This window comes from Megascapheus bottae, chromosome 2 (assembly GCF_031878675.1).
Source record: "Megascapheus bottae isolate mThoBot1 chromosome 2, mThoBot2.hap1, whole genome shotgun sequence".
In the NCBI taxonomy this organism is placed as follows: Eukaryota; Metazoa; Chordata; class Mammalia; order Rodentia; family Geomyidae; genus Megascapheus; species Megascapheus bottae.
In genome coordinates this window covers 58,042,427-58,066,026 of record NC_143510.1, presented here as the reverse complement: position 1 = coordinate 58,066,026, position 23,600 = coordinate 58,042,427, and the positions used below count along the sequence as shown (strand labels likewise).

Genomic DNA, 23,600 nt, shown 5'->3' with positions numbered 1-23,600 from the left:
GTACCTAGGCTTTGAGTTCAGTGCCCAGAACTGGAACAACAACAACAAAAAGTGATGTGATCCACTGAAAACTTTAAAAGGTTCTAACTCAAACTACCAAAGAATCAAAAGGGTCTGTGATCTCAGTACACAAAGGGCATAGATGCATAAATGTTTGCCCCTCATTTTTTCACCACAGGCTGGCAAGGAAGACCCGTCATGAAACACTCCCTTATCCCTGCCAGCAAGGCTGCATCATGAAACCATGCAGCCACTATCCACAAGCAGTGGCTCTCACTGGTTCCTCACCCTAGGTACATAAACATCTGGAGACAAGTAGAGCATAATACCAAACCTACTTAGGGCCTTAATGAAGAGAAGAGTTACAGAAAAGTTCTGAAACCAATATGGAGGAACTATGAAGGAACTGATACCCCCTAGAGCCAGTCCAGAAAGTATCTTGGAAACCACAAAGCACACCTAAGCAACTGGAGTCAGAAGAACACAGGAGGGAGACATAGCCTTCTTTCATCCAAAGGAACAGGCAAGCCAACTTCCAAATGACCTTGCCATGTCCTAATTCAGGCACCTGGTCCCTTCTACTTAAGGACTCAGACAAAAAAAAAAAAAAGTATTGTTTTTAAGTAGTTGTACGAAGGTTTAATTCAACATGTCAATTTATGAATACAATCTACCTTGATCAATTACACTTAATCTACCAAAATTAAGTCTTTAGCCCACCTTTTAATGGGATGGTTGTTTCTTTGAAGATTTGTTTTGGAGAGATCAGTTTTGGTTTTGTTTGTTTGTTTGCTTGTTTGCTGTGGATATATTTTAGATTTGTTTGCTGTATGGCTAGTGAAGATCTTCTCCCACTCTGTGGGCTTTCTATTTAGCTTGCTAGCTATGTATGTCCTTAGCCATACAGAAGCCCTGCAGTTCAATGCAGTCCCGTTTGTCCAAGCTTTCTTTAATTTGTTGTGTTTCTGGGTCTTCATTAAAAAGTTTCACATGGGCACTAAGATGCTAAAAGTTTAGGAATTTACTTTCACTGTGATCCTACAGGAAGACAAGTGGCTGGGAGCATAATCCTAACTAACTACTGAGGAGCTAAGATTTGGGGATCAAAGTTTTAAAGCAGCCTGGACAAGAGAGTCTGTGAAACTTTTATCTCTAATTAGCAAAAAGCCAGAAGTGGAGCTGTGGCTCAAGTGGTAGAATGCTAGCCTAGATAGAGCAAAAATGCTCAGGGACAGTGCCTAGTACCTGAGTTCAAGCCCCAGGAGCAGCACAAAAAAAAAAGAAGAGGGAAGAAGGAAGAAGGAAGGAAGAGGATGTCAAAGGCAAGGCAATGACAACATGTGGTCGTTAAATTAAATGGAGCCTCATATAAATATTCAAGGCCTGATATAAGAAGATCTGATATTAAACACAAAAGTGTTTGTTGAGACAGAGTCTTACTCTATAGCCCAGGCTGATTTCAAACTCAAGATCCTTCCTCCTGCTTCTAACATGCTAGAATTGCAGGTGTGCATCATCACAGCCAGCTGTAAAACTAATTTCTTCATCTCAGTCTCAAAGCTGGAGAAGACAGAAGCCTATGAATGTGAAGATAATTCCCTTCTCTATGACTAAGCAATTCCACCACACAGATTGTAAACTCTCTGGGTCTGTCTGTCTAACTCTCTCTCTCTCTCACACACACACACACACACACAAGAGAAGACATGGGAAGATGTTTATTACAATGTTATCTATAAGAGAGCAATGGGAGGAAAGAATAATTGTTAGTCAACAGGAAAACAAAATATACCGTGTTATGTTTAGCTATGTAAAAGAATGAATTAGAACAACAAGGAACAATCTATACCCAGACTAAACAATAGAATCGACCTACAGGTGGAAACATGCAATAGGACACCACTTCCCTAAATTTTCCAAACATACAAAATAATACTAATAATAATGAACACTTAACACAGATACTTGCAATAGAAGTATAGCATACAATGGATGGCAATGATTAAAAAACAAACTAGAAGGCAGGGTGAGGTGGTTCAAGCCTATAATCCTAGCTACTCAGGAGGCTGAGATCAGAGGATCACAGTTCAAAACCAGCCTGGGCACTAAAGAACCTGAGACTCTTATCCTCAATTCATCACTAGAAAATGGGAAGTGGGGCTATGGCTCACAGATAGGGCAGTAGCCTTGAGCTGAAGAGCTCAGGGACAGCGGCCAGGCCCACAGTCTCACAGCTGTGCTATGTGGTATTTCTAGAAAAGAAACTATCATTCTGTCCCCATTTCTGAAAGTATCCCATCACAGGTATGAATCTAAGTCTTTCATAAAACTCTTGAATCTTTTGAGGAATCTAAAACTTATTTAGATCCCTCAATTTCTATAGTTAAATAAAAGATACTGCACAGTACAAGAGCTTTTCATCCTTCCAAATGCAAGGTTCTGCCACCTTTGGAAAAACCTTGTGGGGGGGAGGGCCTTCTAGTTTATCCAGCCTACCCCCCACCCACTACTCAAAAACAGCCATGCACCTGAGCTATGGCTCTCCTAAAATGTCCTTGTAATCTCTGTTCACAGGATGCAGTAGTCTGTGTTAGTCCCCACATACAAAATGAAGATTTCCTTCAGGAAGAGAAATAGAACTCTGGTTTTTTGTTGGTGGTGGGTTTTTTTGTTTGTTTGGTTGGTTGGTTGGTTGGTTGGTCATGGGGCTTGAACTCTGGGCCTGGACGCTATCCCTGAGCTCTTCAGCTCAAGGATACTGCCCTACCCACCCTTTGAGCCACAACGCCACTTCTGATTTTCTAGTGGTTAATTGGAGATAAGAGTCTCATGGACTTTAGTGTCCGGGCTGACTCGAACCAAAATCCTCAGATCTCAGCCTTCTGAGTAGCTAGAATTTCAGGCATGAGCCACAGCACTCACCTGGAAGTAAGACTCTTGTGACAATCTAACTGTGTACAGCACAGAGCTCTGTGCACAGACTGTGCTCAGTAATCAAATAAATGGTTTTGAAATCCCAGTACACTTGATAAGCGTATGTATGACTTCTTTTAAGTTGGGGAATGCATGCAGGTCCTTTATATTTTCTTTCCCATCTGAGAGGAAAATAAATGTACAACCATACACAACCAGCCTCTAAAACGCCATCATTTATCAGACTTTGTAACAAATTTCCAAAGCCTAGTAATTATAGACTATTTGCTAAACTATAATAAACCACACTGAAATCCCTAACTTCTTTGGAGTTATAAGCAACACTCATAACCATTATAATTTCCACCCACGTTGTACATGCATGTTTTCTTGGAGGATAATGAATGTAATCAGAATGGAATGCTGTAAGCTCAAAAAGTCCTGGGCTTCCTCTGAATGTCCACATTAAATGTGCAACACACAAAGCTATGAATACAGCTTATGAATTTCATAGTAGCCCTTGATATAAAAAGACACTGGCTACTTCCAAGTTCTCCTCCTCCCTTTTTTACTCCCTCCCCCCACTTCTACCACTGGACTTCAGACTGGTCCATCAAGGCCTAATTTAACCATAAACCAACGTTTCTCCTCCCTGTCCTTCCACCCCACCCAAGCTCCTGCATAGCACCAAGCCCTTCCTTAGTCCCTGATTTCTGCTAATGTGGTAGTCACCCTTACCAGATTGCTGCTTCCTCACCCCCACCCCTCATGGCCCAGTTCCTAATTCTCTATCCCTGAAAGCTACTGCTTAACCTCTCGGATCAGAAGGTATGACAGCACTATTTTTGAGCAAAAAAGAAAAAAAAAAGCTCAGTCACAGCTCCCAGGCCCTGAGTTCAAGCCCCATGACTAGCACAAAAAGGAGAAGGGAGAGAAGAGGGAAGGCCCCAAGAACTATGACTACTTCTTAGGGTTGACATTCCTGTGAATCCTAAGAAGTATGAGTAAGCAGTTATTGGCAGTTTATGTTTCTATGACTTCCATGACTCTCTCGACTAGCTGCCTGTTCTTGAGACAAGGACACTGGAAAAGTTCTTAGTGAATCCTCAGAACCAAACACAGCACTGGGTAAAAAGCAGGCACTTGATAAATGTTTATTGATACCATGACAGCAGGAACAACAATCTCTCTTCCATAGTCAAAGTCCAAGAGAAAGTAGCAAAGGTGAAAATCACTTGCATCTTGACACTAATTCTAGACCACTTACCTTATTGCTGGAAGTTCAAGGAGAATTTACTCTAATTTAAAATACAGAGAATTGAAAGAAAGGCTCTACAAAACAAAAGTTAGCTAAGTCTAAATTGTAATCAGCCTATTTCTCCTCAAATAGAGATAAATCACTTTAGTTGTATTTTTTACTCCATCTCTAGACACTGTATTAAAGTTCTTTTACATATTCACCAGTACCAAACTGAAGAATAAAATACAATAATACCACACTAAAATAAAACTCAGTGAGAACTGAGGACAGGGCATAAGTTATAGTGCCCCTGTCTAGTAAGGGAGTTCAAATCTCAGGACCAAAAACAAAATTAAAAATTAAAATGATATACTCATAGTTTCCAAAACAATACAACCAGCTTGTCCCTACTGGTCTTCTGAAGTCTCTTATCAAAAAGAATAAACAAATGTAAGGCCCCAAGTTCAATTCTCAGTACTGCAGGGAAAATGAAAGAACAAAAGGCTCCCAAGAAATAAAGTTCAGCTGAAGAAGAAGAAGAAGAAGAAGAAGAAGAAGAAGAAGAAGAAGAAGAAGAAGAAGACGACGACGACAAGAAGTAGATAATATTTTAATTAAAACTTGTAAGAATTATATATATATATTCTTTAAATCTCTTGTCTGTGGCCCAGACTTGAGATTCAGATCACAAATTCTAACTGCAGCTGCTGCTAACCCAGATCTTCTTGTAGGGCCAAGCACTAAACCTGATTCTCTTCCACCAGGTATCTAAGACAGGATGGCACAGACCTCCTACCTTCCCTCCCTCCTCCTTCCTGGCCTAACTCTCCTTCCTCCTCAGCCTTCCTGCAGTGTGGTCCATGAGATGCCAATGTGCCAGCTCAACTTCTACAATCCTCATCTCTTCTGGTGTACCCGCCCTATTTCTATCCCTAATCACCTACCATCACCAGTGTTTCTGCAAGAGCCTTCCAAACAACATCCCTGCCTGCTGCCCTCTTGACTCAGCCATAAGCTGCTTTTTGGTTTCCAAATCATAGGTCTGCCCACATTGTTTCTGCATATAAACAGCTCCTCCTTACTTAGAAAATAAAACCCAAAGTGCTGTGGATCACAAGCAAAGCCCTCGAGCACTTGTCAGGCCTCCTTCTCAGCCCAGTTTCTTGCCACACCCAGGGTGCCAGCCTGTCAGCTGGTTCTCCACAACCCCAGCATGATACTCTTCTCCTAGGTGCCTTTGGGGGTTTCTCCCCTGTCACACACCTATTCATCTGCACCTCCTCCATCCTTGTCTACTACCAACTCATAGGAAATATGAGTCCTCCTATTTCTACAGTTCCCTACTGCTTGACTCGAGTCGGAAGCTAACCTCCCATGCAGAGGTAGAAAGCCAGCAACAAATGTCCCTCCCCTGCCGGCTCCCACACCTGTAACCCTTGCTCCCCTAGCTCAACCTCTCCAGTCAGGCCACACCTTCAGGAAAGTAAACAGAAATGACGACAGACTTCTCATCTACCCAGTCCTTCCTGGCCAGTCAAACATCAGGGTGGCATAGTCTACACTCACTTTCCCTATATCCTGGCACTATCTGCCCCTCCACACTGTAACTGGCCTCACTCCTTCAACTCATGCAGACGCAGTCTCTCCTCCTGGCTCCTGAGGTGCCCCCACCTCCTCTCCAGGACCAGCCTCTCCTACCTACCCTCCTCCTGCCTCTCTGCCACTCCTGAGATACTATTGCCATGGATAAGCTCTTTTTTTTGCCTACCCCTGAATGGTTGGTGTCCCCAAGCTTCCACCCATACTTCTATCCAAAGACTCTCCTCCCTCCATCTTAGCACATACTCCAGATGATGACATCCATACCCACGATCCCACAGCCCTCTCTGAAAACCAAGCTGGCTCTCCAGATACTAGTTCAACAGACAGCTCCAAAATATACAACCTGGATAGATCTACTCATTCCAAATGCACTAGCTGCCTGGTGTGTGTCCCACACTGCCTGAATGCATGCTCTCTCCTAAATCGGATCTTTCTTCTGTTTGTCCTTCCCTATCCTGGTGAATGACTGCTAGCACCATCTTAACAGACACCCAAGCCTGAATCTCACATCTCACCCCATCCCTCTCATTACTAATTCCTCTCAATTCACCAGGACCAGCTACCTGGCCCTCCCCTAGTTCCACTTTTGCTGCCTTCATTTCAACTTAGTAACTAAATGGCCTCCAAGCTGGCTGGTTACCTGAAAGATATTCCTTGAGACACACACATGTGATTAGACACAGCATGTCCTGTCAACACAAAGAGCTCAGTCGATCCAGGATGTGTTCCCTTGAGTCTCTCTTTCATTGACATAGTTATACAGATGTAGAAATCTATTATTTCTTTAGCTCAGCTGATCACTTCCCTTCTGATCATACAAACTGTTCATGAATGAGTGCCTAAATGAAATGTCTGAGTGTAAACACTTCAAGTATTCAATAACTAACTAGGATTTGAGAAGTTAGTACTTTGCTTGCCGTAATAGGCTAACATTTTAGTTCACATAAGCCATTTGCATGCTACTCATTTCACAGGCAAACTTTGCAAACACACACACCAAATGTGACCAGTTGTGTACATCAGCCACATGGGTTTGGGGAAGGGGGGCTGGTGGCTTATTGAAGATGAGTCTCACATATTTTCCTGCCCAAGCTGGCTTTAAACCAAAGATCCTCAGATCTTAGCCTCCGGAGCAGCTAGGATTTCAGACATAAGCTGCCTCTTCACAGAGCACATCACACCCCCAAAATGTACCAAGGATGTGTTTAGTGAGAAGAACAAGTAGCACTAGACAATTCTTTATGTTCTTGTGGCTGAAAACACAGTTTTGTCCGATTAAATAGTGAAGCATGCTCTTTCTAGACAGAATAGTAGGGACCTTCAGATACTTCAGGTTGCAAGGAAACCAATATATCTTCTCCACTCCTTTGAAGTTATGTCCTTCCAAATGCTCAATAATCCCTCAAATGTTTAGTAGCACAATTTTAGATCTAGCTATCCCTCTAGAGTTTTACTGACTACCTTTCACAAGTACATACAAAGTTAGAAGGTTAGAAACAGATGGGAGGAAAAGTCCTACAAACATTTTTTCTCTTTCCTCAGATGAAAAATAACAGGGCTTAAGAAGTAACTAAGTGGGGAATGAGGGTAGAGCTCAGTGCTTAAGCCGTTGCCTAGCAGGCAAGAGGCTCTGGGTTTCACTGCTAACACAGAGAGGGCAAAAACAAAACAGAGAATGAATCCAGTTAATCACCACACTCACGACTCACTGGACATACTGTCTATAAGGCAAAGCTCTCTAGTCTTCGAGAGTTTTCAGGACAGCAATCTTTAAATACAACTGCAGCAATGTGAGCACAAGACGTGATAAGAAATGAGCCTTGGACCGGGCATTCCAGAGCCGGACAATGGGAAGGTGGGTGAGGCACTGCACAGGGCGTGAGCAAGAAGGGAAGAGGAGAGAGGCCTCATGTTTGGACTTGCTACACTGGGCCATAAACACAGCCATTTCATAAGCAGATTTAACTTGCTAAAAGATGTTTTCTAGGAACACTGACCTGGAAGAGGTGCAGATGGAAAAAAAGGAGACTTTAGGAGCAAATGAAAAATGGAGCTTCTTCATCCAAAGGAAATGCATGACTTCCTCACTCCCACAGTGACCATCCATCCCTAAAAGCCTCCCCGCTTCCAAGGAGTTCAGATAAGACAGGACCTCACTCTACCCTCCAGTCCAAAGTGATCACTCTGTCTTACCCGGCCCTGAAGAATGCATAGGTTTGGTGGCACCTTTCTTTAACAGTTCTTTTCATAAACATCAAGCCCCTAATCAATCAATTGCTTTCTCAACCCAAGCACTATAAGGTCAACTACCAAATCAATTATCTATTATCTTAATCTATTCAGGAATGAAATCTGTCTCAAGACTTATCTAAGCTTCTTTCCCTCTGATCAGGGATTCAGTCCCAAAATAAACAACCGTTGGCCACAGAGAAAGAATTCAAAGCCCCAAATGGTTAAAACCCTTTCCCCAGTTACCTAAGCAATCCAGTGGAGGACCACGCCTATCTAGCACATAGGAATTACCGGAGCAACCTAGTAAAGGACTAGGCCTAGTACACTCAGGTCTTCACATCGCAAGCCAATGGACTTCCCACTTGATGGACTTTCCATTTCATGGATATGTCCCATCTCCATATGAATGCAGAAATGATTTTACTTATTACAACCTTGAAACAACAGTAACAAAAACCTGTTTCACTCTCTTCACTCGGCTAGTCTTGATTCTGACAGAAACCTTACCAAATAAAAATGGGCTTGTCAATCAGTATCAATGGGAGATGGGTGGAGCTAAGTGACAGAGGAGATAATCAGCAGTAACAAGGCCCTGGCTTTAAAACCTAGCACGGCCAAAAAGAAAAAAATTATCAGGTCTCCCTATAAGTATACTGGAAAACAGGACGCCTATCCCAAGGCATTTCACATTTATTGCACTATGAGTTCACACTGAGTTTCACACTGAGTTCACCTGTGGAAAAACACTCTGGTATTTGCATAGTAAAGATGCCTGATGGTGCACTGCCCAGACCATATCCATATGGACTGGACAGTGGTGACCTAGAGATGTGGCCCACTCTGGGAAGCTCCTACACGGCAGTGTCCTCCAAAAATGAGCACTCACCAACACCTAGACAGACGTCCAAATGAATTTACACTTAGATCACCATTGTGTACTGAAAACAGACACAGAAGTGATGGGGAAACAAATTCTCATGTTCAACGTTTATGACGTATCACCTCCAATACTGCAACAGGCTAAGAATTTAAAATCTACTCACAAAACAATATTAAAAGTAGGAGAAAACAACTATGTAACAGTTTATAATGACTTATAGCACTATCTTATTGACTGGTAACTGTGTAACAATTTGGAAACTAAGATTATTTTCCTAACACATCTCATCTAATCATTATTATATACCTGTTTTAAAGATTAACACAGTCAAAGAAGGGAACTATTCAAGCTTTCAGAACTGATGAATAACAAATCCAAATCTAAAATAATCTCCCACATTTTACTTACTCAGACATCCCCCAGAACGACCTCACATTAGTGCATTAGTAAAAGCTCCTACAGACCACTGAATTAATAATGCCAATAGTACTAGAAACAACAAGCAAACCTTACCAAACATGTACTTCTATGCCAGCTACAGTCAGTTCCAAGTCTCTTACATGAATTGACTAGTAATATTGATCAGTATACACTGTACTCATAAACTGACATGTTGAATTGAAACACCTTGATACAACTATTTTAAAACTATAAAACTTAATTTTTTTAAAGATTATTACCATGAAGAGCCAAGCATAGTGATACATGCTTATAATCTCAGCTACTCAGAAGGCAAAGATCAGGAAGAGCAAGGATCAACATTCAAGGCCAGCCTGGGAAAACAGTGAGTCCTCTGTCAACTAATAAGCTATGGTGGAGTGCACCTGTGATCCCAGCTGTGCTGGAGGATTAGGTAGCCAGATCATGGTCCAAGCCCATCTTAGTGGGGATGGGGGGAAACACGGACAAAAAAAATCCTATCTAAACAGTAAGGTACAAAAAGACTGAGGGTGAGGTTCAAATAGTACAGTGCCTGCCTACCAAGCACAAGAACCTTGAGTACTGCAAAAAAGTGTGTGTGTGTGTGTGTGTGTGTGTGTGTGTGTGTGTGTGTGTGTGTGTGTGTGTAAGTCTCTCAGGCCCTGGGTTCAGGCCCCAGCATTGAAGAAAAAAAAAATGTTATCAACATTACAGCTCTAATTTTAAAACTTGAAGCTTATTCAAAATGCTCATGATAGCAGAATTAATACAAGTCCAGTTTCATATGACCTTTTCTTCTTGTAAGAAACACACAAAGGAAGAAGAAACCCTAGGCTCCTCCAGCCCTATTGGAGGCTTGCAAGTATATTTTACAACTCATCTCAGTTTCATAGAGTAGAAATTGACTCTGAAGAGTGGCCAAACAGATCACATGACTCACAGGGCCTCTTTAACGCATGCGCTGAACTGTGAGCAAGCTTGTTGCTGATAAGGAAGCTGTGGAGAAAAGCTGCAAGCCAGCAGCTGGGACAGACTCTTGGTAGGTGGGAGACTAGGACTGGGCAGCCAACCACTGCAGGGACCTGGAAGTTTTGCAGTTTGTATAGATTACCTCATCTCATTTGATCCTATGAAAACCAGAAACAAGACAGTGACTAAGTCCCAAAACAATGAGCACAAGATCCAAAGGAGGAAAAAGGAAAAGCCCCCAGGAAGAAGTGGAATTTATCAGCAAATCAAATGAGCAGCCCTGGGCAAAATGCTGCAGCCTGTGGTCACAGACATTCAAGACAGGAGATTTTATTTTTAAGTGTATAATGTGTAATTCACACATAAACTCTAGGGCAAAATGAACCAGCTTTTCATAGGCCTTCCTTTTAAGCCAGGCTGGGCTGGCCTATTTCAAAGGAAAAAGAAGTTGGTGAGATCAGGCAGCCTAGGGCATGGTCAGAAGACCATATCTCCTTTACTAGAAAACAGGGATGCATATGAGAAAAAAAAAAAAAAAAGCCTAGACAGGGAAGTGACTTACACTTCTAATCCAAGCTTGATGTCTAAGATGGGAAGGATCACAGCTCAAAGCTAGCCATCCATTGCAAGACCTCCACCTCAATCAATAGCTGGGTTTGGTGACACATGCCTGTCATTCAACTACTTAGAAAGAATAAACAGGAGGATTATGGTCCTGGCCACTCTGGTCATACACACATCTGAAAAAAAACAAAGCAATAAGGGGCTGGTGTAATGGTCCAAGTGGTAGAGTGTATGCTTAGCAGATGCATGGCTCTTGAGTTCAAATCCCAGTACCATTACTCATAATAGTAACCTCCAAGAATGCCTAATTCTCCTTATCAACTATACTAAGACTCACTGTTCTTTAAGAGATCATTTCCTGCCACCTTTCACTGTTTGCTTGACTATGCACTGTCTCAACCTTAGTCACTTCTCCCTTCAGCTTACTATCTTCAAGTGAAAAGAGATCAGTGATTGCCTATAATGGGGACTTTTAAAGATAACAACCAATAACATTTATTCGTGCTTGTTATTCTGCCACACACTTCTCTAGTTTACAGATGAAGAGACTTTTCTGCCCAGATTGACTTTGAACCTCAATCCTCAGAAGTCCATAAGACTCTTTCCAATGAACCACCAAAAAGCCAGAAGTAGAGGTATAACTCAAGTGATAAAGCACTAGACTTAAATAAAAAAAACCAAAGGACCTGGGTTCAAACACAATACTGGAACAAAAAGTAAAAGAAAAATAAAAAGGAGACATTATGTAATACTTTTCTAGTACCAATAGGCCTTCAAGTAGATGGAGGTGCCAGATTCTTACATTTTTTTAACAGGAAGATAAGCCTGTAAGTAAATAGCATAAATTCTTTCCTGGGTGAGGTTTTTAGTTTGTCCTTCCTTTTCAATACCTAGCCTATCCATGAGCTAATTTCTGTCCCTCTGCCTTGTACAAAGTAGCTGGCAGACTAGCATTTGGCTTTTTTTCTTTCTTTTTTTTTTTTTGCTGGCCCTGGGCTTGAGCTAAGGGTCTGAGCACTGTCCTTGGACTTTCTCAAGGCTAGAGCTCTACCACTTAAGCCTCAGCACCACGGGTCTTTGTGCATGCTAGGCAAGTACTCTACCACCAGGCCAAACTCCCAGCCCATCGTCTGGCTTTCTTGCCAATGTCTTTCTAATGTGGTAAATACGGAAGTAATAAGTATTTTGCCTGAGTCTCAGTAATGTCAGCCTGAAACACATTCTGAAGTATTTCAAAATACCAAAATATGTAAAGTTCATCTGGTACAAACTTAAGTCATAACCTAAAGTTCAGCTGACCACACACAAAAAAGGATCTTCTCCACACACAATGTCCCCGCAAGACTTCCACCTGCCTATGGGACAAATGGTCAAAGGTCAGGTGTGTATTACCCTCACACAGAGGAAGAGTCACTTTGAAAGTCAGAAAAACAACAAGCTGTTAATTAAAGGAAAGAAAATCAATAATATTGATTAAACATGTGTCTCAGTGAGCGAGTGAGAGGGAGAGAGGGGAGGGAGGGAGGGAGAGAGGGGAGGGAGGGAGAGAGGGGAGGGAGGGAGAGAGGGGAGGGAGGGAGGGAGGGAGAGAGAGAGAGAAAGAAAGAGAGAGAAAGAGAGAGAGAGAGAGAGAGAGAGAGAGAGAGAGAGAGAGAGAGAGAGAGGGAAAGGGAGAGGGATTGAGAGATTTTAGATATATATAAACACAGAATCTCAATCTATATAGCCCCGACAGGCTTCAAACTCATGATCCTCTTGTCTCAACCTCCTGTGCGCTGGCATTCCAGGCACCCTGTCACCATGTATGGTTTCATTTTTTTACTAGTTTAATTGACTACAACCAATGGAACTAGGAGCACAAAAGAAAAACAAAAGATTAAAAAGATATATATTGGCAGTGCATAACTAAAACCATTAAAATGTTCATACTCATATTCAGTAAAATTCTACTTTCACACATTTATACTTAAAAAAATAAAATCCGTAATGGAAAAATTTTATGCTCAAGGTATTCACAACAGGCTGGAAATCATGGTGCTCACCTATAATCCAAGCTATGTAATGAGTCCTACTTGGGGCTAAGATCTTGGCTTCAGACAAAGGCATAATAAGATCCCATCTGAAAAGTAAACTACAACCAAAAAGCTTGGTAAGCATAAGACCCAGAGGAAAAATCCCCAGTCCAATAGAAAAGAGATCATGCCGGGAGCTGGTGACTCATGCCTGTAATCCTAGCTACTCAGGAGGCTGAGATCTGAGGATTGAAGTTCAAAGCTAGATCATCCACAAAAGTCCATGAGAGAAAAAAAAAGAGAGAGAGAGAAAAAAAAAAGTCCATGAGATTCTTATGCCTAACTAAGCTTTAAAAAAGCTGGAAGTAGGGGCTGGGAGTTTGGCCTAGTGGTAGAGTGATTGCCTAGCATGCACGAAGACCAGGGTTCAATTCCTCAGTACCACATAGATAGAAAAAAGCCAGAAGTGTTGCTGAGGCTCAAGTGGTAGAGTTCTAGCCTTGAGAAAGTCCAAGGACAGTGCTCAGGCCCTGAGCTCAAGCCCAGGATTGGCAAAAAAAAAAAAAGTAAAAATTACCCAAGTGTCAGTGGATGGACACAAAGAATGATGGGTACCAGCAGTCAACATTACTCAGCCTTAACAAGGAAGGAAATCCTGCCATGTGTTAGAATATGAATAAACCTTGAGGTTACTATGTTAACTACACTAAGGTAATCACAAGAAGACAGACGCATTACCATATGATTTACTCTCATGAGCATCCAAACTGGATGACATGCAAAAGACTAGTCACTGGGTCTAACAGATGTTTCAATGTTTCTGCTCATCATGGAATCCCTAGAACATTGTGAATATCTGTAAATACTTGGATGATGAATTCAGAGAACCTCAGAATCTTACACACACACACACACACACACACACACACACACACACACACATCTGTAATAACCTCTAGGACACATTTTGCTGATTATGTTTGCAACTCTCTGAAGTTCAAGATCTTCTTAAAAAGAAAAAAAAAGTCTATTCTTCTGGCCTCCAATTCCCAAATTTATCCTTTTCTTCAAAACTCTAATTATCGCACTTTGTTTAGCATCTGGAAAAAGAACTGAATACTACAATATATAATTAGTAAATTATTCTTAGCTGGCTGAATCTTGTAGCATCAGTTAGCAATTATAGTCCATAAAATACATATTAAAGCTTGCTGTTTTAAGACTATGAAATAATGAGCCCTATTCTCTCTGTAAACCAAAAGCAGACTTGCATTTATAAGACCATTAGGACACTTTTATCCTATTAGCTCACATGTTAAAAAAAGAAAGAAGTTCCCCCAACAAAAGTTTCACAACCTACCAATGTTGGAATGCATGACCTAAGAAAGGCCAAGAAGAAACTGTTGCTAAGAGTAAAGAGCAAGTTTCTCTTTACATGAAGCTTTTCTAGGAAGCCAGACAGGCCCATACCTCTTCCATCCATCTTATGGCTATCCAGACCATAAAGTTCAAACTACTTGCAAGGCAAAGTAGCTTTGCTGTAGCACTCAACATTGTCCAACTCAACATTGTGGCTTGGGCAAAAGAGCAAGCCACTGAAGAATTTCAAATTTTAAAAAGAAAACTAAGCCATCATAATGCAGATCATCATTCAACATATCAGTATTTTTCAACTATTGTGTTTATCTTTTTATATACAATTTTTATAGTTAGGTCTTCAAGAGCTGGTATACAGTTTATCCTTAGAGGCACATCTCAGTGTGGACTGTCCACATTTCCCTGCTCTTTGTCTATATGTGGCCCAGAGTTAATGTATTAAACCATAGGCTTTTTGTTGTCGCTGTTGGTGGTGGTGGTGGTGATTGTTGTTGCACTTGAACTCAGAGCCTGGGTGCTGTCCTCTTTTTCCTCAATGCTCATGTTCTAAGATCAGAAAACCGGGCTAGTTGGAGATAAGAGTCTCAGATTTTTCTGCCCGGGCTAGCTATGAACTGTGATCCACAGATCTCATCCTCCTGAGTAGCTAAGATTACAGGTGTGAGCCACCAGTGCCTGGCTCATAGGTTTTTAATCAGTCACACCTAGCTCAAAGCTAACTGTAACACATATCATATATTTCTACTTTTGGTCACATATTATAGGCTCTGACATTCTTTTCTCTAGGGCATATATTATCCTCTCCATTAAAGTTAAGAGGGAAGTCTATCTCAGTGTATAGTGCATGCTGAGGCCAAGTTCCACCACAGCACTGAAAAATAAATAAATCAGCAGAGTACAAAAGCCATCTGACTAACCACTGACAGCCAAACTAGCACTAACTAGACTACAAAGAATACTGAAAATAAACTAAAAAAGTTTATAAACTTTCCTGGCCATATTCTCCTGTAAGCAGCTCTACCACACCCTACACCCTATAGGTGTGTGGCTGAAAAATGATTAAAAGCTTCTAATCTTCCCTGGTTATACTAAAGGAGCAAGCTTTTTTTCTTCTTTTTTTTTTTGTATCAGTCCTGAGGCTTGAGCTCCTGACTTTCGGTGGTGAGCCGGTGTTGATGGTCCACGCCTTCAATCCTTGCTACTCAGAAAACTGAGATCTAAGGATTGGTTCCATGCCTTCCCGGGCAGGAAAACATAAGAGATTCTTATCTCCAACACACACACACACACACAAAGCTGGAAGCAGAGCTGTGGCTCAAGTGGCAGAGTTAATAGTCTTGGGCAAAAGAGCTCAGGGACAGAATCCAGGCTCTGAGTTCAAGCCCTAGGACCGACATCAGTAAAGACTTCATGCTTTTTATCACTCTACCCTCAGAGCCTAGAACTGTGTTTAGAATATAGTAGAACCTCAATAAATCATTCACTGAATGAACAAATGAAATGAATAAATGATCTTTCTTAAAATATGGGGGCAAATAAAGGGACATATGTCTAGCTAGTAGGAGCATCACTCGTAGCATTCAATTTTAGGTTTTTATCACTTGTAGGTCACTGTGAAGGCTTATGATCTAGTTGGAAACTGTGTAGGAGGAGTTATGTACTTTTGTATGTACAAAGAGGCTCAGGGAGTGTACCTAGGCTTGAAGTTCAAGTCCCAAGACTGGCAAAAAAACAAAAACAAAAAACAAAGAAGAGAAGGCTTTAGGAAGAAAAGGATGTGTCTATTTTAGGTGTGTGGCTCAAGGAACACTGAAGCTGATGGACAAAAAACTTCAGGCTGAAGTTCCAAGATGATTCCAGGAAGGTAAATCATGAAGGGTACTGAGAAGGTTATCATGAGTAGGGTTCTAGATATGCACTACTGATTCAATATCCCTTAAGCAGAGGGACACTATCACTAGCTGATGGCCTGAAGCCAATAAATCAGGAGTCAAAAAGCAAGCATCCATAGGGCTTGCCTTTATATCTAAAGGGAGTTACTTATGCTAGAGAGGTGGGGGAAAGCAAAGACTCCAGAGCTGGTGATCAGACTCTATCAGGAAGCAGAAAAGGAATGTTCACAGTATGACAGGCACTGACTGCCAAAGGAAGTCTAAAAAGAATAACTGAATTATTGGATATTTTTAGCCTTTCTTTCTGTAAATGTTTTATGTCACTGCTTTCCAAATAATTCCAAATCTTGCAAGTTAGCCAAAAGAAGAAACAGAATAGAGCATGTTGTTCATACAGGAGGCTGGAAGAATGAAGAGTGATTGTCCTTTGAAATTCTGTTTAAGAGAATATGCCTTCGAGTCTCCTTATCACACAAACACCAAATTCCAATGGATTAAGACTGTAAAAACAGAATAGATCAGTCATGTAGGCAGGTTGTGCAAATCACCACCATGCACCAAGTCAAAGGGACTGTGGAAGGATTTACATGTATACCAAAAAGTGATTAAGATTGGTATGGTTAAGATACCTCAAATGTTGTAAACTGGTATTCTTCATTCACCCCAGTGATCTATTCCAAAACCTCCAGTAGGAACACTAATAAGAGACTGCAACTCATTAGTGTGAATTCTGGCAATAAAACAACCAAATAAAAAGCCACAAAACCATGCAATAATAATAAAAAGAAATCCCAAATGACAAACAAGGGTTGTTATGTGGAGTGTCACAAGCCTGCCTTATTAAACACTTCTTTAGTGTTTTTTTTTTTGTTTTGGTTTGGTTTTTTTTTGCCAGTCCTTGGCTTGAGCTCAGGGCCTGAGCACTGTCCTTGGACTTTCTCAAGGCTAGAGCTCTACCACTTGAGCCTCAGCACCACTTCTGGCTTTTTTCTATGTATGTGGTACCGAGGAATCGAACCCAGGTCTTCATGCATGCTAGGCAAGCACTTTAACCACTAGGCAAAACTCCCAGCCTTCTTTAGTGTTTTTAACTTTTTTAAGTGTGGGTGGTTCAGAACATAATTTTAAGTGTCTTGATTAGTCGTGACTACTAGTAAGTCAAAAGCAGTTTTCTTATTACTATTAACTACCAAAGGCTTAGGAAAAGAGGAGATTGCATTAACTGAGAGATAAGACCTGCTCGCAAATTATGCTAACAGTTTTAGGCTATTTTGAAAATAGAAATATGTCCTGTATTAGAGGTCATTTTACTTTGTTGGGAAAACAGAAAAGGCAAAGGGAAAATTCCAGAACTACCGGTGTTTGGGGTTCTGCTTAAAGCCATGATTAGGTGGATCCTTCGAAACAGTGAATCCAGACATATGAATTATGAGCGTCGTAATAACAATATGTGCAAGTGAGAGCTGACATTAAAAAAAAACTTCTACATTAAGATATTGATACCTGCAAGGATAAGTAGAATTTTAAAATTATCATTTTAAATGCCAAGAAGTAACAAAAAGGGAAGTAAAATCAAAGTCAGATAACCCCAGTTCCAGCTGTTCTGGTATCAAAATGTGGGCCCTCAAGACTAAAACCTCCTTTCTCATTGAGTTCTGAAGGTGAGAAAGAGATAGAATCTGAGACAGGGTCTATTTGAAAATGATAAAGATCTCATAGTTACCCTGCTGGGAAAACATTCATTCATTCAACACAGTATTCACTGAGCAACAACTGTCTGTCAGGCACTGTTCAGGCCCTGAGAACAGACCAAAAATATGTGACAAACTGCTTCAAAAAGTCTGAGAGACGATTTCCTTCGGTCCTACACACAGGTTTTAATCCTTCCCCACCCACCCACCCTGCCTTTTTTTTTTTTTAAGAGAACAGAGTACAAAAATAAGAAAATCATACCATTTTCTTCTTTTCGTTTTTTTATTATTATTACCTTTAGGAATAAAAAGAAGATAGGGAATGTCTTCTTTCCAGGTAAAAATAAAAATTTCTCACACCCAGGAATGTCCTTCTTCTCTATCCTTCAATCACCATAAATGTCTTGCTTTCTCTGGATATTTTCAAGGGTTCTAGAAACCACATTTTCCTAGCTTTTCCACCAGGTAGTACAGCATTAAAAAAAAAATTACTATTATCAGTGATAGGTCCTATGACAACTCCAATCCTTCAGCCGTTCTAGAGGAAAGGTGAATCTCTATTACCCTATATATCAGAAGTGTTTTAGTCTTACAAGCCCAATAAAATGAAGGCTTATCTGATCTTACCTTAAAACAATGTTTTTTAGAACACTTTGCCTTATGAGTTTTACTTCCTTATTCACAAATCTTATCAGGAACTTAAAAGTTTCACTCACTTCTTTAAATAAACCAAAATGCTCACCAACATTTAGGGTTTAGAACCCTTTTTCTACCTGGCAGATATTCCCAGCGAGTTACCTCAACACCTGCAATATGTAATTGTTGGAAGGGGAAATGTACAGGCAGAATGTACATGTTTGGGTTTCATGTCACAAACTATTGCTAACTCTACTAACTGGCAGCACAAACTTCAAAAGTCATATAAATATCTATTGTGTGTGCATATATAAGGACATGTGTGTGTGTGTGTGTGTGTGTGTATGTGAGTGCGGGTGTGTGGGAGTATATATAGTATGTGTGACTTTTACCTAAATTAACACAAGACCACTATTTGCATCTAAGTCTAGGAAGATTGTCTTGACCATTTAAAGCTCCAGAGTACTCTCATAAAATTCCTATCTGATATTCTGGCCCTTGTGAAAGAGAATCTCACACCCAGAAAAATCCAAATGTTGGTCATTCTCTGGAAATTACAGGCCAATTCTGAAACAAATTTCAAACTAGCACAACAGGCTAGTTTCCCTGTGTCAAATAGGAAGAGAAAGCTAAGCATGATGAGAAAAATGCAAAATGGACCCGGAGAGGGAAGGCCTAGAAAGACAAGACAAAAAAAAAAAAAAAAAAAAAGTAAGGTGTAAAGGCCACGCACGAGGAACAGGGTGTAGTGGCACCTCTGACTTTTAATTCACTCCATTAGTGTACAGTCCTGAGAGATCACTGGAGTACAATCTTGAAGTCTGAGAAACATTAAACACGGGCCAGCCACCGCCCCAGAACTTCCCTCCCAGGTAAACCCTTGTTGTGAGGAAAGAAACTCGATTTCTCTCCTGCTGGACACCCACAGCCCTCCCTCCCTCTTTAGCAACGGTTAGGTCGCCTGGCACTGATCAGAGCTCCCACATCTTCGAAAGTGGTTCATTAAGCTTAAAAGGCTTGGCAAGGACACCCTGGACACAGATTCCCTCCTGGTTTTCCCTAGCTCCTACCCTCCAGGACTGTCCCACAGAAGCGTCTGGGGAGCGCCTGCTGGGTCTGAAGAGCAACAAGTTTGAGGCTCTCTCGACCGTGCAGTGCGCGAGGCCGGCTGCGCCTCCCGGGCTGCGAGGCCGCGGGTTCCAGCCTCGACCTCAGAGGTCCGGCCCGAAGTGCCCCGTTTGGAAGGCTTCTCAAGTCCAAAAAAAACCAACAAACAAACCTACTCAGGATCTCGAAACTGGCACAAGTTCCCTTCCCATCTCCTCCCAAGTCTGGCTTCCCACGGCATGCTTCCTCCAAAAAAGGAAGAAAGCGACCTGCAGCCCAGCCCCGGCCGGCTAGCCATCTCCCTCGCCCGGCTCCGCAGGAAACGCACCAGCTTCACTCGCAACCTACAGTTGGTTTTGTTTTGACTTTTATTTTTTTTAGTGAGCTGTGACCCGGCGTCGGGTCCCCTCCCCCGCCGGCGTGCCCTGAGGCGGGTGAAGGGAAGGAGGGGTGTCAGGTCACCCCGACTCTTCCACGCACCACCACCACCCCTCCACGGCACGGCCTCGAAAGGAGCGAGGGCGCGGGGACCCAGCCGCTGACCCCCGCGAGGACGGTGGCCCCGGGACGCCGGACGGGTTCTCGGAACTGCTCCCCGCCGCTCGAGCCCCCTGGGCGGAGCCGCCGAGGCCATCTGGCGCGGAAGGCGGCGGCAGCGGGCCCTCCGCCTCCCGGCGCTTCCTCCGCCGCCCTCCGCCTTCCCTCAATCCGGGCGCCCCGCGTTCACAGGCACAGGCTCCAGGCTCGTCCCGGCGACCCCCCTTCCACAAGTGCAGAAGCAGCCCCTTCCCTGCCACCTCGGTCCCCCGGTCCCCGCGAACATCTCCGGCGCGCCGCGCGCGGACACGTGGAGCCAGGGACCGGGACCCCGGGAGCGCGAGCGCGCCGCCCACTCACTTGCTGGCCAGCGCGGGGCTTGCCCTGGGGCGCCCTCCTGAAGAAGGAGGTCCTGGCGGTGAAGAAGAAGTCCTCGGCGTCCTCCTCCAGGCTGCTGTAACCGCTGCTCATGCTGCTGGTGCCGTCGCGCGCCGGCGGCCTTCCCGGGGCGCAGCCGGACAGGCACGGGGTGCGGCGCACGCCCACCCCGCGAGGTTCCCGGCGAGCGGCCCCGAGCCGCCCGCGGGCCGTCCTGCAGCAGCTGCGCCCGCCGCTCAACCCGTAGTCGGGCTCCTCCTGAACTTTCCCCGCCCGGCTCCCGGAGCAGCGCGGCCCTCGGTACGCCGGCGGCCACACCCCCGTCCGGCTCCAGAGGCCACGCCCCCGCCGGAGTGAATAGGCCACACCCCGCATCATGTGACCACGCCCCCTCTGCGGTCACTCCCCGTCCGGCTGCAGAGGCCCCGCCCCTCTCCGCTGGGTTCCGGCTCCTCCCCTGTGGCCGCAGGTGAGGGTTTGTAGGAGCCAGGAGCGCCCCCTCTTTGCCCAGCCATTCTACAGAACCCGGAAAGTTCGGTCGACGGGTGGCGGTTCGTGCCGGAGCTGTGTCCTCCCAGACGCCTGGAAATTGCAGATTCCTAGGCGACTGGCCCACCCTCCCTCTCCTACCCCCACTCTCCTTATCTGTCTAGCTGAACTTTAGAGGAGGGCTGGGACAGAGTGGAGAACTTCCCCTACTTCCCACCTCCTCTCCTCCTGGGGTCTTGAGGGACGCAGCCCTGGCACCCGCGTATGACCTGAACCCCAGCAGCTCGCTCTTCTTAGTGGTTAAAAAGTTAGTAGAGATGGGGGTGGGTGGGAGGAATAACAACTGGATTGAGGTTCTTATTCAAACGATACAACCTTTCTGGTCGTTGATTTGAGGTCCCGAAAGATGCTGGCCAAGGTGGTTATGATTTTAGAAGCCATTTGGTACACTGGAGAAGGGACTAGTTTCAAAGTCTCAGGACAATAGAGTATTATTAATTAAATATGCTTTATAAATGTTCCCTTCTGCTGTCAGCTGCTCAAGATCACTTCAGGGGTGGGTTAAATGGTAGGGAGTAAAGAATCAAAGAATTCTGCTTTCTCCCCCCCCCCAAAAAAAAAGTTCCCATTTTTCTAAAATCCTTCCACTCAGTCTTTTTTCTCTTTCTTTCCTTCCTTCCTTCCTTCCTTTCTTTCTTTCTTTCCTTCTTTCTTTTTTTCTTTCTTTCTTTCTCCAGTCCTGGGGCCCAAACTCAGGGCCTGAGCACTGTCCTTGGGCTTTCTCAAAGCTAGAGCTCTACCACTTTAAGCCACAGCACCACTTCCAGCCTTTTCTGCATATAAGGTACAGAGAATTGAACCCAGGTCTTCATGCACGCTAGGTAAGCACTCTACTACTACGCCACACTCCTGTCCCCATCTTCTTATAAAATGTGAATTTACTTAATATGTGGCTATTAGATCCAAACAGTACAAAAGCGATGACTCAATATTTGCATACCCAATGCTATGGACATGGAATTTGAAATAGAAACATAACTACATAGACATAAAAGTTTATGACTCTATAGACATAATGTTTTATTACATAGATTAATATGTATCTATGACATATAAACCCTCAGCTTAATTTTAATTCTCTTCTAAAATCTAAGTGCCAGTGATTGTATATAGAGATTCCCTTCTTGAATACTTGTTTGTTAAACATGTCATTTGAAATATGATGTACAAATCAATGTTAATAAATTCTTCAATAAAAAATGTGAATTTATTTTTTTTCCTGCAAGCCACTTTTTGCATCTTGATGTGACTGGGTTGATTTAAATCCCAGAAATTCCTTTCACGGGTATTGACTGAAAGCAGACTAGAAGCTTCAGCTCTACTGTGGTATGCTAGTACCCAGGTTTCACTGGGGGAGGAGGGAAGTGGAGGAGGCTTAAGAGAGAGAGAGAGAGAGAGAGAGAGAGAGAGAGAGAGAGAGAGAGAGAGAGAGAGAGAGAGAGAGAGAGAGAGAGAGAGTTTTCTCTCCTAAAGTAGTTTTCCTCAAACAACTCCACAAAGTATTCAGTACTATTTTGTGCTAGATTTACACATAGAGCAGCAATACAAGACAGGGCTAGGACTATACTGGGCTACTCCAAAGGTCTTCACTTAAATCTTCTGAGTTCATTGCTGGGTTGACAGTCATACTCGTTTGTGAACTAGTGGGAGGAAGAATTGCACCAGAGATGTAAGGCAAGATGGTGATGCACACCTGTAATCACAGCACCTATATGGAAGCTAAGATAAAAGGATCCTAAATTGGAGGCCAGCCTGGATTATATATAGAGCAAAACCCTGTCTCAAAAAAAAAGCAAATACATGCACACAAGAAGTGGCTCCAGGGGCAACCCTTTGCCTTCCTCGAGGCTTACTCATACATCAGCTTGCAAAACAGGTCCTCAGGATTCACAACTGCGGTGAGGCCTTGCAGTTGCCACCTATTTTGTATGTGCTGCAGTAATAAAGAGCTACTGAATGATTAGAAAGGAGGAATTCTGTCTCTTGTTCCACTCAGGCCAATCTGATCCCTGTGGGTAGCTTGTAAGGGAATAGATCAATTAACAAGGAAAAAAAAAATTTCCTACTTCTGTTATTTCTTCATTCAAATGCTATCAGATGTCATTAATACGATCCTTCTTCAATATGTCTAAGAGCAATGTGTAGGCTAAAAAAAATCTAAAGAACTTCTTTATAATAGCCAGAAAGAAGGAAATAAGTTCAATCAAAATAAATTATTAAACTCTAAATTCTTAGAGGAAAAGTATGAAATGGAAAAAATATATTCAAAGTTTGTATCATCTACCACATCCTTAGTATAATTTTTTCATATTATTATTATATTTTTTTGTCCGTCATGGGGCTTAAACTCTGGGCCTGGGCACTGTCCCTGAGATCTTCAGCTCGAGGCTACTGGCCTACCCCTTGAGCCACAGCCCCACTTCCCATTTTCTAGTGGTTAATTGGAGATAAGAGTCTCTGGTTCTTTAGTGCTCCAGCTGACTTTGAACCGTGATCCTCAGATCCCAGCCTCCTGAGTAGCTAGGAATACAGGAGTGAGCCACTGTGCCCGGCTTCATGTTATTTTTGAGTTCTAAGGACTGAATTCTTTTATTTGTCAGC

At 42.9% G+C, this 23,600-nt stretch overlaps 1 protein-coding gene across 1 annotated transcript in view; it reads right to left on the bottom strand.

The window, feature by feature from the left end:
* Rassf3 (Ras association domain family member 3) overlaps positions 1 to 20,736 on the bottom strand; it is a 64,706-nt gene extending 43,970 nt beyond the window's left edge. Inside the window, exon 1 of the mRNA XM_090327987.1 lies at positions 20,433 to 20,736. Within this exon, the coding sequence (XP_090184113.1) occupies positions 20,433 to 20,543 (111 nt within the window). The 5' untranslated portion in view covers positions 20,544 to 20,736. The remainder of the gene's footprint in view (positions 1 to 20,432) is intronic.
* Between the last annotated feature and the right edge of the window lie 2,864 nt (positions 20,737 to 23,600).